At 35.4% G+C, this 25,172-nt stretch overlaps 1 protein-coding gene across 1 annotated transcript; it reads right to left on the minus strand.

Moving 5' to 3' along the window:
- Window positions 1–4,386: 4,386 nt before the first annotated feature.
- LOC113763693 (protein TSS-like) lies at window positions 4,387–23,361 on the minus strand. Its single transcript, XM_027307589.1, has 23 exons — window positions 22,868–23,361; window positions 22,373–22,434; window positions 22,202–22,294; window positions 18,403–18,475; window positions 17,422–17,820; window positions 17,236–17,300; window positions 17,012–17,143; window positions 16,446–16,487; window positions 15,825–16,346; window positions 15,547–15,704; window positions 14,280–14,775; window positions 13,976–14,038; window positions 13,731–13,832; window positions 12,665–12,985; window positions 12,484–12,576; window positions 12,308–12,409; window positions 12,110–12,214; window positions 10,990–11,123; window positions 9,148–9,331; window positions 8,201–8,332; window positions 8,009–8,121; window positions 7,488–7,560; window positions 4,387–7,385 (listed from the first exon to the last, which is right to left on the minus strand). Exons 1-23 carry the CDS (start codon window positions 22,935–22,937, stop codon window positions 5,211–5,213), a joined length of 5,709 nt encoding a protein of 1,902 aa, XP_027163390.1. The 5' UTR covers window positions 22,938–23,361; the 3' UTR covers window positions 4,387–5,210.
- Window positions 23,362–25,172: the final 1,811 nt, after the last annotated feature.

The raw sequence follows: 25,172 nt of genomic DNA on the forward strand, positions 1-25,172 counted from the left end.
TGATGATTTACGTTCGATAACACAAGAATTGGTTACAAACAAGACCATATTTCTAGACCTAATCGGTAACTTAAAAATTTAAAGCAAGATTTATAGGATCGATATTATCACAAGAATTCTTTTTTGCTATTAAGAGATATGACAACGGAACAAACTGTTAGAGATCAAGGGTACAAGTGGAACATATGCTATAGAAGGCATATGGTGTTCAATTATTTCCTACTTTCCCTGGCTGATACAATTTGCTCTCGCTGATTTTGTTTGACTGAATTCCTACCTTAGCATGGAATGCTCATATCATCTCTTACAACTGTCACCATAATACCCAGATTTCACTCCCCAAAATATGATTGCCAAAATTGGAATTGGTATAAGTGGGGAGGTATTCTTTACAATTGTATGAAGAAGTTGAGTACCGAAGTGCAAATTGCCTTGATATATATCTTCTCCACCGCTTGGAGCTCCTATGTATCGATTTTGTGCTCTCATTTTGTAGAAAGAAACAAAGGGAAGAACAGAACAGCTTCAGGAGGAGAAACTAAGGGTCCAAATCCACCAGAGTCCAATTGATTTAAGGTAACTAATGTATAGAATTGAATTTTATGAGCTGAACTTGATAGGATTTGGTGATCTTTTATGAACCAAATTTGAGTTGATAACTTCTAGCCGGGAAAATTGAAGTTGGACAGCTATAAACCAATTTTGTGGCTATGATTTCTTGCATATGTTGCTATTAACTTGTAACCAAACATCTGATGTGGGTAGATGTATGAAACTGAAGAGATTTTAGATGGTAATGGCCAATAAACCTTGAGTTCTAACTAACCCCAAGGTTGACAGTCACCTTTGCGCAGCTTTAGTAAATTGGCCATAACTTGAGATGGAAAACTCGAAATTGGGTAACGTCAATTGCATTAGAAACTAGACTTAGAGATCTTTCCAGCGGTATAAAAATCAAGCTCTGGTTCATTGCCTACTAAACCAGAAAATTTGCAAATTTCATTGGAAATCAGAACCTGCGCAGTTAGAGACTGGAAATTGCACTTGCTTGTGGCCCAACTTAGAACCGTCTATTGATTGATTCGCTAAATGATCCCTTGTAGATATATTTAGTATTTCAATTGTGGGTTCTAATGCCTCCAATTTTGTGGTGATTTGACATATATATCCAGAGTTATGCATGTTTAATTGACAACTGCATTTGCTGAAATTTCCACCCTGCACAACATAAGAACTTGAAAGTGTACCAAATTGTGACTGAATTTAGATAAGCTTATGATCTAAATCTCTCAATAGTTTCTTCTAAAGATAGTTAGAGCCTTGTTTCTAGTTTATAAGAGTGTGAAACTTAGAATTTTCTGAAGTATACAGCCCATGTTACGCATGTTTAATTGAACTTTGTCCATGCTGAAAATGATAGAGAGCAGTGTAGCTCTATAGTCGACTTAAGTATAATGGCATAACTCTTGAGACGATATACGTTCTTGATTACTGCTAGGAGTTTCAACAGATGGTTATTATTCTGATTTTATTGTTTTAGGGGAAGGATAAAGAGAATTTGTGTGACACTCTCTTGATTAACGAGTAACTGGCTCTTTCATATCTCTATAATTTTTAAAATGTCTTTAAAAATTTTTTATTTGTCACTTGTTATAGAAAATATATTTTGTTATACTAAATTGGATTGAGCATGTGTAATTTTTTGACAACTATGTGCATATGAATAACTATATTACTTGTTTAAAAGTGATTGTTATGCAATATTTTGGATATCATTGGACGTGCTTAAATAAGTAAATGACACGAAAAGTCTCTAAAATTGTTATATTTGAATACTGGTAGCCCTTTCACAGGATATAATAGTGGACAAATGACTCTATTACGGGAAAAAAGAGTGATCGTAGTAATTATCTAGAACTATATTTTTAACCGGTATGTGGCCCTACCACGGAAAATAATAGTGGTATTTCATAGTCTTGTCATGAAATATAATGGTGACCGTGGCATATTTTTGAGCTAAACGCAAAATGAAAAGATACAACATTCCATGGATTATAATTAAAGAACTATGAATCTATGCACAGTTATGCATTGTATATGCAAGATGCATGCACTGTTTTAATTGTGATTGAATTCCAAGAAATAATTTTATTAAATGTTATTTATAATATTAATATACTCAATCTATTAAAGATACATTTGAGCTACTTATTGAGTAAATTGATGATCACCCCACCTAATTTTTTCTGTCCTGCAGATGAGGATCAAATGCATGATCGATTGAAGACTAGTTTGATCATAGTATGTTTCTAGCGTTGAATTTTGCAAAAATGTAGCTTGTATGACTTTTGTACCCTAGTAATGCATGTATGTCAAGAGTTTAATGTGAAAAATTGTACAAATGACTTTTTATGTTTGAAACTTTGGTAAACACATTTATGTAATTATTGGTATATTTATAAGTTCAACAGACGCCGGTATATCCTCTTGGGAGTGTATATCGGTGCCACGCTCCAAAATATAAGTTAAATAAATTTTTAAATACGATTATCGGATTTGGGGCGAGACAGTCACAGTCTCATCCCAAGCAAATGAATGCCTGAATTCCTAGAGAACCACATTTTTGCGGCAAACTGTTGGCTCCATTCGGACAAAAAATCCCGCATGCCATGTCCTGATCAAATCCGAATAGTTAGTCCTCCTCATGCTGCTTGGCAGACTAGAATATTTTGATCTGCATGCAGTTTTGACATTCTCAGGATAGAAAGCAGGACCAATCTTACTGGTTTTCAATCACATTTATAACTTATTTCCTGTAAAAAGATTTTGACTAGACTGCGAGTAATAAAAGTCAAGAAATGTCAACATTTTTCTTGCAGAAAAAGAACAGAAATTACCTTCCTTTTTTTTTTTTTTTATCTCCAACAATTGCAGCAATTGGTGTCTGCAGCTCAAGTCAAACCCTGTAGCTCGTATAACATGCTAAGGTTAGTTTTTCTTTGGGACATACAATGTATTAACAATTGAAACTGATGTCAGTCCAGCTTGTGCTGCACAAGGAAATACAAGAGGAGGGAAATTCATGCGTTCATGTGTTCCTTGTTAACAATTTGATTAAACTCGTTTACACCACCCTAACTATGAGTGTTGGTTTTCTTCATGTGTTTCTTGTTAAGCAAATAGAATATCAATTAAAATCAATCAAGAAACAAAGAATACAAAGCCAAAAATATGTAACTATTATCACAAATATTACTTGCATAATATTAATGATACCATTGCCTTGGGAAAGGGTTGTGTTGGGTGATAGGGTAGGAGGGACTGTAGGTTCTAGATTTAAGACCTCCCATTTATTAAAAAAAAAAAAAAAAAAAAAAAACACCATTGCCTTAATTCACAAACTCTTCTAATTAAGCCATAACAAGATGCCTGTTTCTTTTTCAGGGATACCATGAGTATCAGTTTTCTTCACATACTTCTTTTTAATCAATTACTAAAGCAAATAAAATCAATCAATAATACCTTCGAGATACGATTGACCAATTTCGCCAACCATTTTCTAGTATAATACCTTGATTACTTATATACCCAAAAGTGATCATGGAAGAAAGCAATGTACTATGACTAATGACTTATCAGTCTCCAGAGGCTCCTTCCAGCTCCAAATCCATTGGGCCTAAATGCCTAATGAACGTAATTACAATTTTCGCCTAAATCCGTCCAAAATTAAATGATAATGATAAACCAAAAATAATGAAAAGCACACAAGGTACAAAAAATGAAAAAATGGAACCAAGCCTAGACCAACATGAAATTTCCACCAGCCATGCCCCCTTCAGACTTCACCAATAACTAAAAAATAAAAATCAATACACTTCGTCAATCAAATGGCATTCTTCACCTAAATCAATTGAAAATTACATGTATACCAGCAAGATGAAAATAATACATGCACTCTCACAAAGAAAGAAGATTTGGCCAAATGCATTATCACCAGCCATGCAAACTTTGCTTTTTTTTTTCCGACAACAGAAAATAAATTTAAAAAAAAATGCTGAACATGAACATTACTTTTTTTTTTGGGGGGGGGGGGGGGGGGGGTGCTTTCTGACATGCATTTTTCTTACCTTTATAAATTTAACTTGATTATTCTTGCTTTGTCCTGTTGCTTTTCATTCTTTTTCTTTGTCAACCCAGTTATTTTGTCTAACAATACAGAACATAATGAGATTGTTCCTTTGAAAGCTCTATTTTGGAACATAGAAAATTAAGGAGTTGTTTTGCATTTCCGATCAACAACACGAGCAAAATAGTGGGTTTGTTACTTTGGCAATAATCATATCAACTACCATTATTGATCATACCCAATAGCATATTATGCACACATTGAACAAAATTCTGCATATTTGTATACTAACAAATAACAGAGCTCATCCTTGTCCAGAAAAGGGAATGGTGTACATAAAAGAATAAACTGCAAAAATCTAAACTTGGCAGCCTAATATGTGGATCCATCCAAGTCTGTGACTGCTACTCTCTCAGGCTAGACTAAAGATAAGCCTAATTATCAAATAATAGGAACCAAAGCTAAAATTCCTTAAATCACAACAAAGTATAACTGGAATGGAGAAATTATGACACCCTGGCAGGTCTACGTCTTGTACATATGTAAGGAAGGTAATCAAAAAAAAAAATGGAAGATCACTTAGGCTCCATGTGAGATGAAAGTCTCATGCACAGTTTTGAATGAGAGATAGAAGTGATGCATCTCCTTTTCGACTTTCACTCTCCCATCATCATTTGCTGAGTACCTGAAGATCCAAAACTCCTACAAGGTCTTGATTAATGAAGAACCGACAAAATTTGAATTCCAGAGAAGAACAGATCAAGTTAGACCCAAAAACCCGGTTCTCCATCAAGATCCATTGCTCGCTAGGTTTATTCTCAATGCCACTTATTGATTTCAAGGTCAAAAATATGCTTTTTGTACAACATACCAATTTAAAGTCATCATTCAGTCAAACTCATATTTGGTACCTCATCAGCTATATTGGCCCTTCCCACAAGATAGAATCTTAGCTACAGAACTCCTGGACTTTCACTACCAAGTCTCGCTTATTGCTCTTGGCATTGTTGCATGTCCAACAACTTGGCACTATGACCGTTCAGTTCTATCAAAAAGTTATAGCCCATCAGAACTTAAGACTTTCTCAACTTTTGATCTCAACAATCTCAGTTTCACCATCACTATAATCTCCCCAACATTTAGTTTTAGTCTTCTCCACCAGAATGCTACCACAGCTTTCTTTTGCAGCAACAATCTCAGGAATTTGGGTTGCCGTATCTGTGCTCTTTTTTTCAGGATCTGTACATGACTTTTCGGCAACTCCAGACTCATCATCACATGGTTTTTCACCATCGTCAGATTGATTCTCTTCAGCTTTCTTGACTATTGAGCTTTCAACTGTCAAGTTCATGGAGGACTCCTCATTACATCCATCTGATCCTACTTCATTCTGACCTTCAACATGTTCTGCAACTGAACGAGTTTCTACAGATTCTACTGGTACTGGTAACCCATTTTGAGTTGCAGGAAAAACATGCGAAGGTGCTGAAGAGCCATTTGGTGAAACTAGTACACCATTTTGGGGTATAGAATAAGCATTTGGTGATACAGCAGTACAATTTGAATAAACTATATAACCATTTGGAGCAATTGGATAACCATTTGGAACCCATGGCTGGCCAGGGACAAACTCAGACGCATGTGGGTTCATTATTCGTGGCAGGCTGAAATGACTTGCATCCCCATTATGTTCATCACTGTGGTAAACAGTTTTATTACGTGGTACCCGATTTCTTGATCCAGTATAGCCACCTGAGAGTCGGGGACCATATGGAACTCTTGCAGTTGCTGACTGATGTGATGATCTATGAGCTGGACTAACTGGAACCAGTGGTGGAATATTTACAGGAGGGGGCAATAATCCTCCAAGCTCTTTAAAGCTTTGCACTGGAACTGAGCCAAAAACCGGAACTGATGATGGATTAAATGGAGGAGCAGCTGCAGAAAGTTTCTTGCTTGTTCCTTTTCCAGTCTCACAATCCCCTTGTTTTACTCCTTCATTTGGCAATGAACTTGCAATTTCTTTATCTTCGTTTGCTTCATTTGCAGTAGAAAGCTTCTCCTGTATAGCTTCTACTTCGTCTTTTGGGTTAAATTCATGTTTTTGTGACAGCGGGGTGGTTTTTTCTGCTGAAGTAGAGATAGGTTCATTCTCAGACGACGCTTCCTTACATTTGCAACCTGGTCTTTCAGACACTTCCACTTTCGAAGTGCCAAGTTCTGACTTTTCAGAAGAACTAGAATTCTCACCTTCCAAAACAAAACCTTGCCCGGCTTCTCCTTCCTTGCTTTCAACAATACTCCTTTCTTGCTTACCCTCAGTGACTTCAGATCCCTTTCCTTTAGAATCTTCAGTTTCATCTCGTTCTAAAGATTTTACTAAGGTAGTAGCTATCTCTTCTATCTGTTCTTTGCTGTTGGAATCTTCATCCATTTGCCCATCAAGATCCACTGTTGATTTCTCTTCGATGGGACTGTTCACTTGTCTTTCCTCCCCATTATTCCTTTCTACCACTTCACTTTTAGATGCCACGCCTGTCTCCTTCCTTATGGGAAGACTTGCTTCTGCAGAACTTTCATTTGGAAACTTTTCAGTCACTGCCTTCACTATTGTACCAGGTGGAGCTAAAGCAACTTCTTTGTAGGAAAAATGTTTTCCAGCTGTCTGAATACTGACCGAACTTATGGTTTGATCAGCCTTACTCACTGGATCAGTAGAAGCAGGGCTCGCCGGGGCTGATTTTGGGTTAGCTGATTTTTCTACACCACCACTTGAAATTGCAGGATTGATTGACTTTGGACTGAAGCTAGCACTCTTCCCAAACTTCTTTGGAGCAGGAGTAAGTGTGGAAGCAGCAGCAGACTCATTAGATGATGTCCTTGGAGATGAGAAAGTGGTGCTTTTACCACGGAATTTGGATACCTGAGAAGTGTTCATTAAGTTGGTGTGCAGTTTTGCGAGGTTGGGCCTCCTTGAGCCAGGAGGCTTTTGGCCCATCGATGAGCGACCCTTAGGTAAAGCTTCTTGCCATCCTTCTTCAGATCTATTATCCTGCACAAGATCATCATGTTCATTTAATATTGTTTGCTCTGCTGGAAGTAAATCATGGGTCTTGTCAATGGTTTCCATAAATAGCAGCTCAGATTTGTTCTCTTTATCACTGGAATTCTCCACCACAGAATGAGCTGGTGATAGCAATTCATCCTTGTTATATTTATCTTCAACAGCCTCCCCATTTTGTCCTAGTTTGCTTTTAACCTGTGTCATAATTATGATATTCATCAGAATATAGCAGCATACAAAGAAGATTAGTAACTTAAAAGTACATGTAAGAATCAAAGAATTACTAAAGATTTTGACCTTTGCACGAGCTTGTTTCTTTTGGGCATCCCTTACTTCATCCGGCATTATGTAATCCAGCAAATCTGACACACTAATACAACGAAAAAGTGGAACTATGTAATCATGATATATAGAATCCAAAATGCAGTAACAGCAATTTTCACAATTTAATTCTTTTTTATTCGCTATGCAAATTATGGTACCAGAATGCGATTATTTAGTTTAAAACCAGCTTGAAGTCAGCTCTTTATGTTGGCTAGTATAATGGGATTATTTAGTTTTAAACCAGTTTGAGGTCGGCTCTTTATGTTTGGCTAGTCTAAGTGTATGTAGTGAAGGTTTACCAAGTCCTATATAGAGCTTGAGCATGACAAACAGGTTTTTGATTGAGCAAACACCCTATAAAATCCATGAATTTGAGGCACTCAAGGTTCAAGTGTTTCCATTAACCCCCATTACAAGAGATGATTCCAATTTAAGTATCTTCTCCCAGGATAGAAAATGCAAAATGGGAATGAAAATAATAAACAGAATATCACCTTAAATGTCCTTTGCTAGAAATAGAGGCATCTGGTTTTGGGGTACCATTCCGCGCTGCTTCTTGCTGCTCCAGGGCCTTTGACTCAAAATATTCAAGCCATGCAGCCGCATCCTGAAGAAACATCTGATAAGATTGAAATAGTAATCAACTGAAAGCTATTTAAGCTTTGTTGAAAGATAATTTGTATCACCTGTGTACGAAGATCATCTGGCCCAAGTTTTGCCTGCAGTATTTGAAGAGTGGTTTGTTCATGCTGAACACTCAATGAATATGCTTCCATCAAAGAGAAAGCAATTGCTATAGCATGATAGCTGGCTGCAGTCTGAAAAAGCCACAAATGTCAGTTTTAACATGCTCGAGGCAAGTTAGCATCAATCATACTCAATGCACAAACATAAGGCAGAGTAAAGAAGACAGAAAAAACAGTGCTATTTTGTTGGAGGAAAGCCCTAGTTTAAATTTCTGCAAAGAGATGCCTGCTAATTTTCTAAAATGGGATATACAGAAAATTAGTTTGTGTAGATATACATGAACAACATTTCCAAAACCAACCAACATTCACAACTACAAATTGACAGTAATGATAATAATAGACGGAGATGCAACACAAGTGGAAATTCACAGCACCGAATTAACCCCAGATAGTTTGATCAACTCTTTCATGAGATCATATCAGGTGTTTTTCATGGACACATGCATGCGTCCATGAGAGCAGTCATTCAAGTGGGAGAGAAGGTTAAGATTTCATTATACTTTTTACTGAACAAATTTCAAATCTGTGGTAATTTTCCTAACAACCATTACTATGTGCACTAAGTACGATTCTTCTAGACATTAGCAAGACATCTGCTGGAATATAGCAGAAAAGGGTCTTGTAACCTTTGCAGCTAAATTCAGTACTTTATGGTGTGTCCCCTTCCTTACGCCTCCCTTAGTAGGATGAATCAGTAGCTCTTGATTTTTGGGTCTTGAACTTTTCAATACATATATAAAATACATATAATTTACAATATATATACATATTGATGCATATATACATATGTATGTGAATATGTATACATGTATATTGATATATATGTGTGTGTGTGTGTGCATGAAGAGAGACAGAGATAAGAGAGAGAGAGAGAGAGAGAAGACCTGGATATGATCAGCTCCAAGAAGTCTTTGATTGCATTTAAGAGCCTCGTGGAGGTACCTCAGAGCAACATGGACATTGCCCAAACCTTCTTCCATCATTGCAATGTTAATGTAAGTCGCAGCCGTATTTGGATGAGATGGTCCACAAGTTAGATGCAAGAGATACAATGCGCGATTGACATACCTATAAGCAAACAGAGAAAATATTAGCCAATGAAAAAACAAATGATCATGAAAACATCTGTGCTTCAACATTTCAAGACTCAGAGATAGTCCTTAGCACCATGATTTGCCTTGTCCAAGACTTGGTATTACTCTATCTAAATGCTCAAGGAACTCTTTCGCACCTATTTGTAATAAAAGTAAACAAATTTCACTTCGGATTTAGAAAATGTAAGTCTTCCAATCAGCCAGGAAATCAACAGAAAATATGCCAGACAAAAATAAACAGATGAAAGTAAAAAAGAAACCAGAAAGACATAAACAGTCTTTGTGCTTCTTACGGCGTCCATTTAAACTGAGTTTGCATACCTGCTCTTCTTAGATACTGTCAACCAAGAATTAAGAAACTAAATTAACTGCTATCATCACTTCCATAGGGAATGAATCCTGTTAAGAATATTCTATTTAGTCACGAACTTATTTTAAAACAATAGCTCATGCATAACTCTTTTACTGAACATTCTTTTTCAAACTCACACAGATGAGTCAGTGGACAAAAGATTAGCAAAAGTTGAACTTTCTTACAGGCCCAAATGGTTGCAGCTTATTTATACTATAGTCATTGCCAACTAGATAAGGTTTTAAAGCAAAATGGATGATAGCTTGGTATTGAAAATATGATTATGAATTTGACTAGTTTTCATGACTGTAACGAACTCACGGCAAAGATGGCAATCAAATACAGCATCTTACAGAAACAATCAGAAACCATGCATAAAACAAATAATCTTCTAGAGCCACAACTTAATAACAGTTCGAAGTAGTTAAATTTTGAGGAGCTTTAAGCAAAGAATCATAAACAATTGGAGACTGGACTATGTTTAAGAGGAGATCAGAATATAATGCATACGCATAACATGCTATGCAGAACTATCAGCATGGATTAATGGTAAAATGCAGAATGCAGTTTCGCACAAATCAACTTGCAATTAAATGCTTAATAATAAGGAAGTTAATGGTCAGATTGAAGCAAAAGAAACTATGAGAACAGGAGATGCAATTATTGGTGCAATATGACATTCACATCACCATACAACTGAAATTGTTCTATGTTTTCCATAGCAGGACTAAGAGCATAATATACTTCGAACGACCAGAACAAATTTGTGGTCAGTCCTTAAGAAACAAGAGGTACCATGCAGGCTACCTAACAGAATTTTCAGTAATAAAGAAATTTCACACTGTTGATACATTTAAAAAAAACTTTTCCATGTATTAGAGAAAGGGAAAAAAAAAAGTTTAGTTTGTAATAACACACTTAAATTCTTGACAAAGTTAATTGATTCCGCATCCAATCCTCATCATTTGTAAGTTTTTGTCCATAATACGTTCCTATTCACAACTCTACTTTCCAGCAAAGAAAAATCTAGAGAAAACGACTCTACTTTCCAGCAAAATTTGAAATCATTCAAGATTTAGTTGGTGAATATGATGAAGTGAAAGGGTTCCTGGATTTCCTCTTTAAGGGACAAGTTACATGAAATAGCTGCAGATTAAGCACTGTACCTTAGTATAAGCAATTGTTTTATAATTAGGCACCAAAAGCAACAAAAAACAATCAACATTTCAATAAGAATCCATCTAGGAAAAGCTTTCAAATATTATATGTATTTGACCTACTTTAAGGCCAACTCTGTATGCTGGAGCCGATAGTAAAAAACAGCCAAGTCTCCATAACTTTTCATTGTATCTGGGTGATCAAGTCCAAGCTCCCTCTCATTTATATCCAAAGCTTTTTGCTGGTATATTGTAGCCTGAATGGTTGAAAAATGGTAAAAGACAACAACAGAGTTAGAATGGTAGTAGGTGATTGATAGCATCATAAGTAGAGAGAAGTGCTTTGACAGTCCCACGAGGTTTTACATCACACTAGTTAAATCAGAAATATATTTAGTAGAAGCCATGCATTTATGTTTTAAGATGTCAAAAGCTAGGTTGAACATAGAAATGTGTCATTGAAACTTTACATCAATACCATGGTGGCCCTAATTGTGCAACTCAGGTGGTTCTTCTGCAGATATTTAGATAGATAAGGATTTCTGCATCATTATATTTTCTACTTTGTTTGAAACGCTCAAGCTTAAAATATCATAAGATAATCAAAGGCACCAAAGATCTCCGACAACCGAAAAAAATGAGAACCAATTTTTTACATGCCTCTGAGTGACAAGCAACATAAAAAGCGTAAATATGGTATGTATTTCCTCCAATTTATCTTTACTACAGCAAGTGAAAGACTACAGCAAGTCTCATTCTAATAGATATTCCATTAAAAATGTGCAATGGTTTCTAGAGTTTGGGATCTGACAACTGAAATTTGTTGAAGAAGAAATACATGAAGGAATTGGGGGTAACCTTAACATTGTCTAAAGATTTCTCTCTTCTTTTTCTTGGAATGACTAACTTAAGATACTTGCCATGAAACTTATTACCAGTGGAGAACACTGGTGTCACCTTTTCTAGTGATAAGGATACATGTTCGGTTTCTTGCTTGATCTCATACAAGCACATATTCATCTTATTGTTTATTAAACACAAACATTAAAAGTAAAATGTCCAGCTTATTCTTTGTTGACCAGCCCAATAAACCAATTAATCTAATTCAGGACAGTTGCGGCAAGGAATGACATGCTCCATATTTCCTGTTAATAGTTTCTTCTTGATGTTTAAGTGTAAGCTGCACTCTGTATCCATCAAAAGGATTTGCCAATAGATCACGGGTTCCAGTATTACATAGTACCTGATTAAAATCTCCGGTATGGTAGAGAACCACGGCAAGAAGACTATATGCTCCAGCTGTCATTCTATGGTAAGGTCCACAAACTGATACAAATCTGGAGAGTGCCTGCAGAGTAGAGAATTGAGATTAGTATTGTCAAAAATTCAATCAAGTCAAAATAAATCATTGAGTTGCAAGGGAGATGGAAGTTCACGTTACCTTAGTTCCATAATTAACAGCATCCTCCAGTTTGCCTTTATCCAAGGATGTTTTTGATGATTCTAACAAAGTACGCCCATCAGCTGATGAACACGCAACATGCTGTAGGGAAACTTAAATGGTGTAATGAAAGATTAGTCAAATCAACTTTTCACTTGAGTTGTGGAGTTTTATACCTTGTATACAGGTATCATGCTTATAATGTCTGTCTTCTTAAAAGGGCAAGATGTATCCATATCATAGTCCCTGGGAACAAGCTCCAGTCCAACCTGAACAAAGATGACATCTTTTGCATAACAGCAGAAGATTGTGAAGTTCAGGTCTACCATGAAGTCTTAGATTGAGACAAGAACATACCTTATGGCAAAGCCCACGAAGAATGGCAAACTTTCTGAGGTCATGGATGTTTTCGTCCTTCCATTTCCACCCAAATCTTTTAAAAAGAAAAGTTTCCACCCACTTCCATTTCAAGTTATCATCATTAGTAATTTCTGAATCAGCATTTCCTTCAGATGCTGTTCCTAACAGTACATTTAAACATGATGCAATTGACAAGGCCAAGTCACCAATATTATCTACTGCTGCTACAACAGCATGCAATACATGTTTGTAAGCTCGAACAACCATCTCATGTATACAGAGTGACTGTACATGAGGAAGTTTGTCTGCAAGCTCGACCTGGCATGACAACAGAAACCACAAATTTTCAAGCTTTTGTTTCTTTGAATGTTAATAAAGATGATATAATCTTAAGGTGGAGATATTCACCTTTGATTACTCATTGAAAACTGGTGTTCGTCCATATAATTCACGTTATAAGATAATAACACAAATTCATTTAAAAAATTAACTAATGGAATTTTTCATCAATAACAATGGACTTTTATCAAAGTCCAACATGAAATTGTTATAGGATTTAAACTTACTTCTGCTAATATTTTTATGAATCAGAAGAAGTCATCTTTACCTCATATGTTTCATAAAGATAGTTCAGCTACTTGAGGGTAAAAATGCTGGAAATATTACATGGAAACAGTACTTTGCATTACAAAATGTCCCAATAATGCAGCACAGCCCACCCATCAGCAGATATATATTATTAAAGAATTCTAGTACTCATTCCAAATTTACACCTTGAACTTTTGTAAACATTTAGCATCACTAATTTTGTCGTTTCAGTTCAAGAATGGTAGATGCAGATGGTTCTAAGGTATAAGATTCTGCAAGATCATAGATGGTTATCTGCTACAATGATATTATTATCTTAATAATGTGCTCTAATTTGCTGGCTTATTGTCTTGATATAAGCCTACGCACCTTATCATAGATCTCTCAAGTCATACAATTCATGTATAATTTTCATACATTCAGCAATGCAATAGGTGTCAGATAATGGAAAAGTGTAAACGAATCAATTTATTACCACACGTCCTAAGGAGCAGATTTGCAAACCCCTCGTATGCATGAAATCAGTCAGCGTCCTTCCGTCGACTGGTGAAAGTTCAAGGGAGCCAAAATCAGCCACCTGTCAGTTTGGTAAAACCAATATTTGAGTCTCTGTCAGTTCAACAAAAGCAATAGTTGCTGGTCTCAAATTCCATTAACTGCGATTCCAAAAAAACTAATAAGCTCTGATATAAAGAATGCAGAAAATGTATAACAACACACCAGTTTTGGAAGTGCAGTATCAGCATAGTATTTGTGTGCCATCTCAATCAACTCGCTGGGCGACTGCCAACATGAATGAAACGAAAGAAATCAAGTTTTAAGAACACTAAACCTCTTGGACCACAGATATTGATTTTCCCTATGGGCAGACCATTAAAATGTCTAAAGACTCGTCTATCATATATCACAGACACGACTAAATGTTCAGCAAATATCCTCTAGCAGATGTTATTAGTACATGAATTACAGCAAATAATATGAAATTGATGCACTTATGTCTTCATTTATAGAGCAATGAGCCAACCTTAAGATGAAGACCAGTCTCTGAATCTTTAAGGCGCAAGTATGATGCTTCAGAAAGCAGTTGTTTCCACATCGTTTCCTTTGCCTCATCTAACTCTTCAAGCTCTTTCTTTCCCACATCAAAACCATCATTTGCAGCTTCTTTTCTTTGCTCAGATTTTGAGTTTCGGTCATCTAGTTTTTTCTTAATATCCTTGAGCAGTCCACCAGTTTTTCCAAGACCCTTTACAGCTTGCTCAACTTTATCTTCACCTTTTTTAGAGTCAGTTTTGCCTGCACTTTGATTTTGTAAATGTTGAACCCAACAGGCCCCCAGCTCCCATCTAATTGGTTTTGTTTGTTTGGTGTCCTCCGCTTGCAACCTCAACAAACCTTCACCTAACACCTTTCTTACCAATGACCTAGATGTACGTAAATCTTCAAGGTCTGTAATATTTGATCTTTGAACCAGACTGGATGCTTGGGATGCTGGGGTCTTGTGCAACAGCATTCTTAAGCTGGGATGAGATGATCAGACACTGGTTACTGAAAGCATCATTATAATGACAGAAAAAATGTGACAGTAGCTACAGTTATTACATTTAAGCAGTGGCAGACCCACAATTTGGGGGGACGGGGAAGAGGGGGCAAATTTTGAGATAGAAATATTGTCTATAAATTATCTTCTAACATAACAGTTGCAAGTGAAAATTGACTGAATTGAATGGAGTACTTTTTTTTGTTTGGGGGGGGGGGGAGTGGAGGGGGGGGGGGGGGGGGAAAGGGGAGTAAAGAGTTCAATGAAAATTCTATAATATTATACAGGTTGAAAGGAATTTCTAAAAAATTGCAGGGGAAGGCCACCCCAGCTTCCCCATCTACGTCAATGCATTGTGGAACACATATACAACATATGCAACTAAAAAGTGGTATGCTGGATGCATGTAGCCATGCTGTGAGATCTCATGCGTCTGCAAGTTCCTAACACCTTTAATACGGACAACTATATTAGTTATTTGTTTGTTGTATATTACCTATTAAGAAGGAAGTTTGTTCCTTTCATTACGAGTAAAATTGATATTTTAAAACAATTTTTGCGTTCTGGGAGTTAAATAAAAATAGTAATAAATATACACACATACATACATATTAGCAAACAGAGATTCAATTACAGCATTATAATAGCCTTCTTGAACCAAGTAATCGTAAGAATTCAAACGTCATAGGAACCATATGCTGATGTAAAGGAAGAAAAAAGTCTCAAACCTTGAAGCCAGATGAGAACTAACCTATTCACATTCAAGGCATTTGCACCTCCCTCAGGCTGGTCCTGAATGTCAATGTCCTGGGAAACTACACTATCATTCTGATTTGTTTCAGCTACCACTTTCACAATAGCTGTATAGCCAGAGTGTTTAACAACCACAACACCCAGAGTAGAAGTATCCTGCAAGAAAGCAATATAAGCTCATAATGAAATTATTGTTTTCTAAGAAAATGTCAAGAACAAGAATCACATCTACAAAGATTCAAGAAAATGAAGAACAGAATGGATTGCTAAACTGACATGAACAGTTGCACTTTCATCTGCAGTTATCCCTTTGAGTAAATTTCGCTTAGTAAGTTCCTCTTGTGAGATCCCAAGAACACGAATCCCATCATTCTTGCAATCTAATTTCATACTTGCATCAGCCATGTCCTTTGTCACCGTAATCAGTAGATCTCCAAGTTTCTGTTCATATTCGATGCAACTAGAACCAGTTGGCAAGTGCTGATTATTTTCCCCAAGATTCTTTATTGCTGCAACAGCTTTAAAGACTGAAATGTCAACGAATAAACTGTGAAGTAGAAAGGCTTTTCTATCTCGAATTTGCCTTTCCTCTTCTGTCTTACACGACATTGCTGCCAAAATTGCAAATTCTTTCGCCCACTGCCTATTATCATGCTTCCCATCTCTTCCTTGTCCACCTCCATGTCCTCCAAAGTTCTCATCTTCAACAGGCAATGGAGGAAATGTTGATGGCTGCTCAGCAACAAAAGGTGGTACAACCCATGTATTCACTCGAAAACCATAAGGAAGATTCCCAAACTGAAAAAGACAACTGATGTTACAACAAATTGTTACTCTGCTACATTTTTCATCTCAAATATTTCATTCAAGACAAAACAACTTACAGAAAATACTTACTTTATTGTGCTCACTGAAAGCTTTCATCAGAGATTTATATGCCTGATAACCACAAGATAAAGTTGCAAAATAAGTGAGCAAGCTTAATCAAAGCATAGAAGAAAATAACACTAAGGCACTTCAAGCAAGTAACATGAATCATGGGCTGGACAAGTCCAAAGTTCTCAACTTGTGCCTCAATTTTATTAGCGCAAACATCTTCATGTTTGCAAGGTGATAAACAATGTCAGTACTACTAAAATTTGCAGTTTTCTCCACTGTTCTGAACGTTAGTTTTTTTTTTTTTTTTTGGTTTAACATTGTAAAGTTAGTAATTGTAGTAAAGTGTAACTCTATTTTTATTCCTTTACTATCATGTTCTTGATATTGAACTCTATTTTTATTCCTTTACCATTATGTTCTTGATATTGTTCAAGTGTAAACATAAGTAACTTTAATTGTACATTGCCTAATCACGCAAACTATAATGTAAACATCAGTAAATCTACTGTACAATGCTCAATACTTTATAGCCCATTGCTCTAGAAATCAATAGGGTAAATGGCATTAGAAATGCTGATACTCACAGCATCAAAAACTCTCCTTAATTGTTGGAGTAATCCAACCAAAGAATGGCTCAGAAGAATTCTTCTTCCAGCTGGATAAAACCCTTTCTCACAAACAACAATTGTTGTTGGCTTCCCACTACAAACCCTAACCTATAAATAAATTCAAAAGTCCAATTCAATCATATATAACTATAAATATTTAAAAGGAAAAAAAAAGAAAAAAGAAGAATTTATCAAATTACATCAATTTGAAAGAAATCATCTTCGGATTTATCATCCAGAAATGGTCGATTTGATCTCCTAATATCTGCAACAATTTTTTTTTTTTTTTGGGAAAATGACAATTAATTCAAGGAACACATACAAAATTCGAACGAAAATAGCAATAAATGACTTTAAAAAAAACATAAATAAAAAGAAAAGCTTACATTGGATGGGAGGAGTGAGATGAGAGAAGGAGAAAAAATCATAGAACTGCCCGAGCCGCGGCGGAGGACACATCATAGCTGCGAAGGCATCGCCATTTTTCTCCGCCGAGTCTCCGTCATTGGAAATACTTTCGGGCTTCGCCGGCTTGAGTTTCTGGTGGGGAGCAATGGTACCGGACTTCTTGCCGGAGACTTTGGGCTTAGAAGTCGATTCAGAAACGACATTTTCCGGGCCGGGTTCGGACTCAGCAGAACCGGATTCCTTGTGACCTGTATCCTTTGAACCGGGTTTACCGTTGGGTTTGGGCGAAGAAGATGAAATGCCAAACGACGTCGTGCAAGCGACAATGTCGAGTAGTCGTCGAATGTGGGCCACGGCTTGGCTTTCAGTGCAGTCCTCTGCAAAGTTTATTGGATAATGACCCCTATAGTTTGTAGTAATGGACTATAGCCACAATGCATTTAATGAAAAACAATTTATATCAAAAAGTCTAAATATTTATACATAAATCATGAGTATCCTTTCCTTCTTGGATAGATTTTAATGTTTCAAGGATTAATAATCTAGGTATAATAGATAAATTTTAAAAAACATTTTACACTTTTTGAATTGTAAAGTTCAAGAGTTTTTCTATCCTTATCATACTGTATGAAATTAGTATAATTTGATTAATTCATATAGGAAAAAGAAGGAATAAAAAATGGAAAATGCAAATTCTCAACAAATCAAATTTGAAACTTTAAATGATGAACTAACATCATAAACATTTTGAAACTAATCAATTGGATGTTATCTCAATCTTATTTTGCATATACATAAAAGCAAGACTAGACAAGAAAGCATGTTTCTTATTTGACAATTAGAGGGTATATCTTAATTCAAATTATACAAAATCTCACAAAACAATTACTCCATATGAACATTTCAATGTGTTTTCTTATATAAAAGAAACATGTTGGAATTGTAAATATTGTAAATACCTTCAACAATAATGAGGTGGCATGGTTTGAGAGAGGTGATTTCGATGGAATCCTTTAGCCGTGAACCTCGTACCTGGTCAAAGGCACAAACCCTTAATTAATTAATCTTCCTAAGAGATTTATTGAAGTATTTCCACATGGCATTTTTATCCTGGAATTTTTTTATAAACTCTTCTAAAAATATGCGTCGGAAAATTATTACCTTCAAAATATATTATGAGAAGTTGAAATTAAAGTAAGACATTCAACTATAACTCCACAGAGCATTCAACAACTCAAAGTACAACTTTTGGCGTACATTGGGAAATGCAGTTGCTGGTTTGCATAATCATGATCCCTACAACATTCTGTTTATTTCTTTTTGGTGAGTTGGCAACCGATTCTGGCACACTGAGAAATTTAATCTCATAATAATTTTGACATTAATTGCCAAAAATACATTTTGCATCATAACTTTTTTGTTAGTCTTGAATTACAATTGACATGTAAGGATAGTGTGGAAAATTTATTGTGACATTAAAATTATGGTTTGGACAATATCATTTAGGGATAATATGAGAAACTTCCCCTGAGGTCTCTACAAATTTTAGAAAGCTTCCCTTAATTTTCAAAAATTATAGTCACCTCCCTTACTTTCAATGTTTACGCTTTAAAATAGCCCAATAGGTTACCAATTCCTTCAAATATCCTACACTACCCTTTTTGCAAAAAAAATAAAAAAGGAATGATAAAAAATTTTGTTGATTGCCTTTCTTCCAACACCAAAGCCAACAAACTCTTTTTGCCAAAAATAAAAGTTAGAAAAAAAAAATCCAACTATGATGATTGCTTTCTTCTAAGCAACACTACCACAAAAGCTAAGCAAACACCCCAATCTGAATCAAAATCAATTCCAATAATTCTAGCACCCAAAATATCGCAACCTGATTTATGTCCAGCAACCCCAGCCCCTACAATTCCTACACAAGTCAATTAAACTCGTCACTTGGTACTAAATTAGGTAAAAATCAACCTCAAATTTTACCCAAAACTAACACTTCATCAACAATCAATTGTGCTTCTCTCCTCTTCCTCTCTTTGAAACCTCCTTTATTTTTTTTAAGCACCCATTTCTCGAGCTCATCCATCTCTCAAATTCTTGACTTTTCACATCACCAAGTTTTATCACCCATAATCAACCAAAATTGGATAAACACAAATAAATGCAAAAAAAAAAAAAAAATCAAACCCATTACACTTAGAATTAAAAGGAAAAAGTGGATAAGCCTAATCATGTTTGCAAACAGGGGCTGGGTATAGAGAATAAAGAAGAAGGAAAGGAGGGAGATAGATACGAGCAAGGGATGATAGAGAGAATTTGGTTCTAAACTAAAAGAGAAATATTAGGCAGAAAGGAAAGTGGTGGGAATTTGGGCAAAGAAGGAAATGGAAAAAAAGCAAGATAGAAAGGAAGAAGAGAGAGAGAGAGAGAGAGTGAGAGAACAAGTCAACTCCGGTTTTCCTTAGAATTTCTGAAATTTTTCCAAAAAATGTCATTAAGTATCCTATATAAGGGTAGTAGAGTACTTATGTAGCAATAGGGGAGATATGTGTAATTTTAAAATATTATGTAATTATTCCCATATTTTATCTTGGCACGAGGCAAATTTTGATAACTTTGAACCTACATTTCAATTATCACCATTTGCTCTACTCCTATTCTAAGGGGGGTTTAACCAGACCAATCAGGAAACTAACGGTGACTGAACCACTATCGAAGATGACGGGTGCACTATATACCTATATAGATTTGGAGAGACTATTCCTATTCTAGGGGAAGGTCCAATTGGACCAATCAAAAAATTGACGGAGACTGAATAACCATCAGACCACATAGGTGCACTATGCACTCGTATGGATTTGGAAAAGTCACATATAGTGACAAAGAGATGAATATTAAGATTTAAACCCTTCATCTCGCACCCCACCAAAACTTAAATCATTGATGGTGGCTAATAACCCAAACGGCTATTGGTTACATGCGGTCTATTTATATGGGACCAAATCTTGCATTAAGTGATTGACTCACCTGGCATGCTTAATGCTGAATGTACATGTACCACAACATTGGCTTTAGAGGATCAGGACCTCACAAATTCCAGTCGAAACTAATTTGCCTCTAAGGTATAAATAGGTAGAGACATAACGTAAACAGATTTAGACAAAGTGTAAATTGATAATATTTTTGTGTAAAAAATAAGAAAATGATAGTATAAAATGATTATTTTATCCTCAACTGGTCTGAGATGGAATTTGTGAGGCCCTTATCCTGATTATTTTGGTGTAACATTGCTGATTATCTAAATTCACACAACTTTAATAACTCGAATGCTATAACTAACCCCTGAGTCTTGATCAATGCAAAATCGACATGATGTACGCTTTTTCATTATGGGCCAGCAGGACGATGGATCAAAGATTGTGTTTAGGAGGCTCGGTATCTCATTCTTGAGGAGTTGGGGAATTTCCATTTCCCCTTCACTCATTGGAGGGGTCAAGGGGTGGAGGGCTTGGTTTCGTGAAGAAGGCATGGCTTATGGAGTTTGCGTTTTGGTAACCGCACTGGAGTTGGACTGATCGGAACCTGACCTTACCAATAATAGAAGAAGTTGATACACATTGAAGATTTGTCCTAACATGGATGGAACACTTAGGTTCCGTTTGATAAAATTGCATCTGAATTCTGAAATCTGAATACTGAAACAATTAATTTACTAAATTTTAAGTACTGAAAGAAATATATGAATGTTTGAATTTTAATACTGAAACTATTTATACTGTTTGATAAATATTTATAACTGAATACATAATAAGTTAAATTGTACAATTTTACCCTTATATCTTTTCATCCAAAAAGGAAATAGAACCTATGATTTAATTAGTTTAAAATTGTTAGATATGAAAATGACATTATTTATTTTTAAATCAAATTAAGATAAAAGATGAAATATATTATATGAAGAGTATGGAGAAGATGTGAAAGCCATTAAAAAGGGAGAAAAGAGAAGTAGAAAACTATTAGATAAAAAGTATCATATTGTTTAATTAGATAAGGATTTTGAATAGAGAATATCAGGTTGAATACCTATTATTATATTGTGGTCAAAATTATGCATTTGCACTGATTGTCTTTATTTTCAACCTACATGCTTTCAATTTAAAAAAAAAAGGACAACAAACGACTTATTAATTTGGAATGAACATACTGTCTTTATTCGAAAATGAATTTTTAAATAATATATTTTAAAATGGGTTGACAATGTTACAAAAAGTTAAAAGTAAGGGAAACAAATGATATTTTTTTAAAGGGGAGCAAAGCGAACTATTAGAAACCTCAAGGGAGGTTTTTGAAATTATCCCTTGAAAAAAGCCCAAGATAATTAGGTTTCAAAAGCCTTTTAACTTTTAAATTTGAATTTAAATCTCGTCCAACTTATCAAAATTATTATGTTATTCAAAGAGTCTAAACTTTCTCTCTAAACCAAATTTATAGATCACTAAAATTTTAAATCTACTAATTTCTCAAGCAATTGTAATGGAGTTGATATCTTTGACTAGAAAATATACGACCTAACTAATCATGACATTATATCTAAATTCACTCAATTCTTGTTGAGATGTTGGGACCATGAAAATGACATGATTGTGTTTTATCTAAGGTTTACAATCCATCAGTTCGTAGTGTAAAATGCAATAACATAACGTAGCATGAAGCATGAAGAATGTTACATTGCTCTACGAATATATAAGAGTAACTGACCTCGTGTGACAAGGAGTAGTTGGTTAAGTGGCATGTCTCAACATGGACCGCTAAAAGCTTTCTCACATCTAAAATTTTATCCGTCGATATTCCCTGCAGTAAAATGTCATTCAATTGGTGCACTCTGGTAGTATTAAACGGAATTGGCAGAAGCCCAGAACTTGTACTTACCTTAAGTGTCACTTGTGAATCCTCAGGTGTATCTACTGTTATTTCTATAACTGTAGGCAATACTGCAGTAAAGGCCAAAAATGCTAAAATTAATCAAGAATAGGCTAGTTAATTGGAAAACCAAAAAAAAAAGAAAAAAGAAAAAAGAAAAAAGATAGAGGTTTGTTTAGTATATTTGTGAAGTAATTGCATTATCAGCTGATTTTGACAAAAAAAAAAAGGGGGCTCTCGACCAATGACAAGACAATGTTGCATTTTGAACCACAAGCAAAAGTGAAAATAGGAACTCAACTTAATGTATTTCCTATGCAATTTTCTAGGATATTGAGAAGTTTTGGTTCAGAAAATGTTTTGAGGTACTTGATGCAATTGTTCTTATGATGAGAGAGAATACCATGGCATTATGGTAACGTGGAAGTGAAACTAAGAAACCAATTCATTCAGTCTCAAAGACAACACTAGCGGGACAAGACAAAGATAAGTAGAATAGCAAACCTTTCTCTTCTTTCTTCTTCTTCTCTCCTTTAGCTTTGTGGGGCTTAGCCTTCCCACTTTTAGGAGCCATTTTCTTCTTGAAAGGATTGGATTGCGAATAACTTTTGTTTAGTTTACAACAATCCTATAATCAGCTTTACTTCACTACACAATCCATAATACTTACGTTATTACAATATAAATTGCACTATAACCCCTTCTGTTGTTGTTGTTGTATGACAGCCACCAATATAAATGCACATAACCCAAATTAGCTAATGCTCAACTTTTCTGGGCCAAGCTAAATAGTTCAATTCAAGTGAAATAACAATAAGAAACGAAGTAAAAAAGCACAATCAGTAGTTAAAAATGCTTCAGAAGTTCCAAATTTAGCTAGTCTGGAAGGTGCAAATGCAGGTTTGTAATGCTACAGTGTATAGTTTTTCGTAGTAGAAGCGAACTTTGTTATAAACAGAGACACCATAAAGGAGCATATACAGGGAATTAAAAGTATCTAGGAGAAGGGGGGCCAAAAAGATAGAAAGAAAGAGGGAAAACTAGCCCTCGTATTTGTTATTATGAGTTTTGAGAGAAGCATAGGAAAAAAGATATGGGAAATAGAATGAGAAGAGAGTTAGAGGTGGATAGGATAAGATGACCCAAAACCATGGCACTCGTGTTTGTCACAACCAGAGGAATGTCAGGTTGGCAAATTGGAGCCTCTCATTTCACTAACTGATCACTTAGACGTCTCTCTACAATTTTTTTGTGCCTTTGTCATTGGAAGATTGGGTGCTAGAAGCTGCGGAAAAAAAATTCAAGAATGAGTTATCTTCTTGTCATTTGACCTTTTGCTAGAGCATTTGGAAAAAGTACAAATGGAGAAGTTTTCATTTTGGCTTGATTCGAGAAACAGTAAGTGCGTAATTGGATAAAATGATGGACTTTTTGCGCTTAAGTTTGTGCCACGTTCATATCTACATTTGTTGTTGGCCGATAAGGATAACTTTGTCCCATTTGTGTATTGATGCAATCGTGAATTTGTTCCTCAGGATATTGAAAGTCTTAGATCTAACAGGGTTTGCTTTTAGCTTATTAAACTCAGTGGACCGAAACCTTGTATTTGTTGAACAGTTTCAAGAATCAATATTGAGATAATGCTTGAAATTGTAGAAATAAATTTATGTCAAAATTGTATAAAGCCAATAATTGAAATGGTTATCATAGCTTCTGATAGGAAGCGTAGCTCAAGGAAAAGAGTTACACAAATAATTTCCTAAATACGAATCGAAGATTCGAAAGAATGAGAAGGAAACTCTCTATCTATTGGAATTTCTAATGGAAACATATGATAGAAATGATAGTTGAATGAATAAAATGCTTAAAAATACCAATTTATAGGTTAGATCTTTCACTAAAAATATATATATATATATTGCGTAAAACATAAAACGAATTCCTAGTCGCAAACAAATGCGCAAAGGATCCGGCCTCGGATCACAAGCCACAAAGGACTGGATTTGAAACTGGATCTGGTTGGCCTCAAGGAGCTAGGCTATCCTCTCACGGTTCCCATCCTCTCACGAGAGGGACCACAAACTGGATCAAGGTCAGAAACGACCGCACTGTCTGCCATCGAACCGGGGCTTCATTTCTTGTCCCACAAGCACTCCATTTTTGCCCAAAATTGATTAGAAACACGTTATGTATCAGTTTTGTTTTTGGTGTTTTTGGGCATTGGAAAATCGGTTGGATCTAAGGTTGCAAACAAGTCGAATCGAATTAAGTTTTGACCTAAATAAATTGAGTTTCGACTTAGTTTTATCAAGTTTGACAAATTCTCAATATAAAATTCGACTTTGAACTCGATTCGACTCAAGCTTAACTTTATGAAGTTCAAACTTGAGTTCGAGTTAAAAAAACTGAAAATAACTATTTTATTTTTTAAAAATGAATACATATGTGATTTTACTATTAAAAATTATATATATATATATATATATAAACGATCGCAAGTTAACAAGTTGAATATTTTTGAACTCGACTTAAATTCGATGTTGACCAAGTTCAAGTCGAACTTTCACTTGAACTACTTGGAGTCGGCTCGCGAGCGGATCGATTTGTATACAGCCTAATTAGACTAATTGAAAGGCAAACTATCACCAAGTTAGTTAAATTTTCCATGTGAAACGTGAAGACAGATTTCATTGTCCTTACTTATCTCTCCAGCTAGCTTCAAGGACAATTTTGCTTTTCGGTCAGCAATAATTTCATCGATCCATTTTGTAATGTTACGATTACAGAAGATCAGTCCTTGTTTCATTTC

This window comes from Coffea eugenioides, chromosome 2, assembly GCF_003713205.1.
Source record: "Coffea eugenioides isolate CCC68of chromosome 2, Ceug_1.0, whole genome shotgun sequence".
Classification (NCBI taxonomy): domain Eukaryota; kingdom Viridiplantae; phylum Streptophyta; class Magnoliopsida; order Gentianales; family Rubiaceae; genus Coffea; species Coffea eugenioides.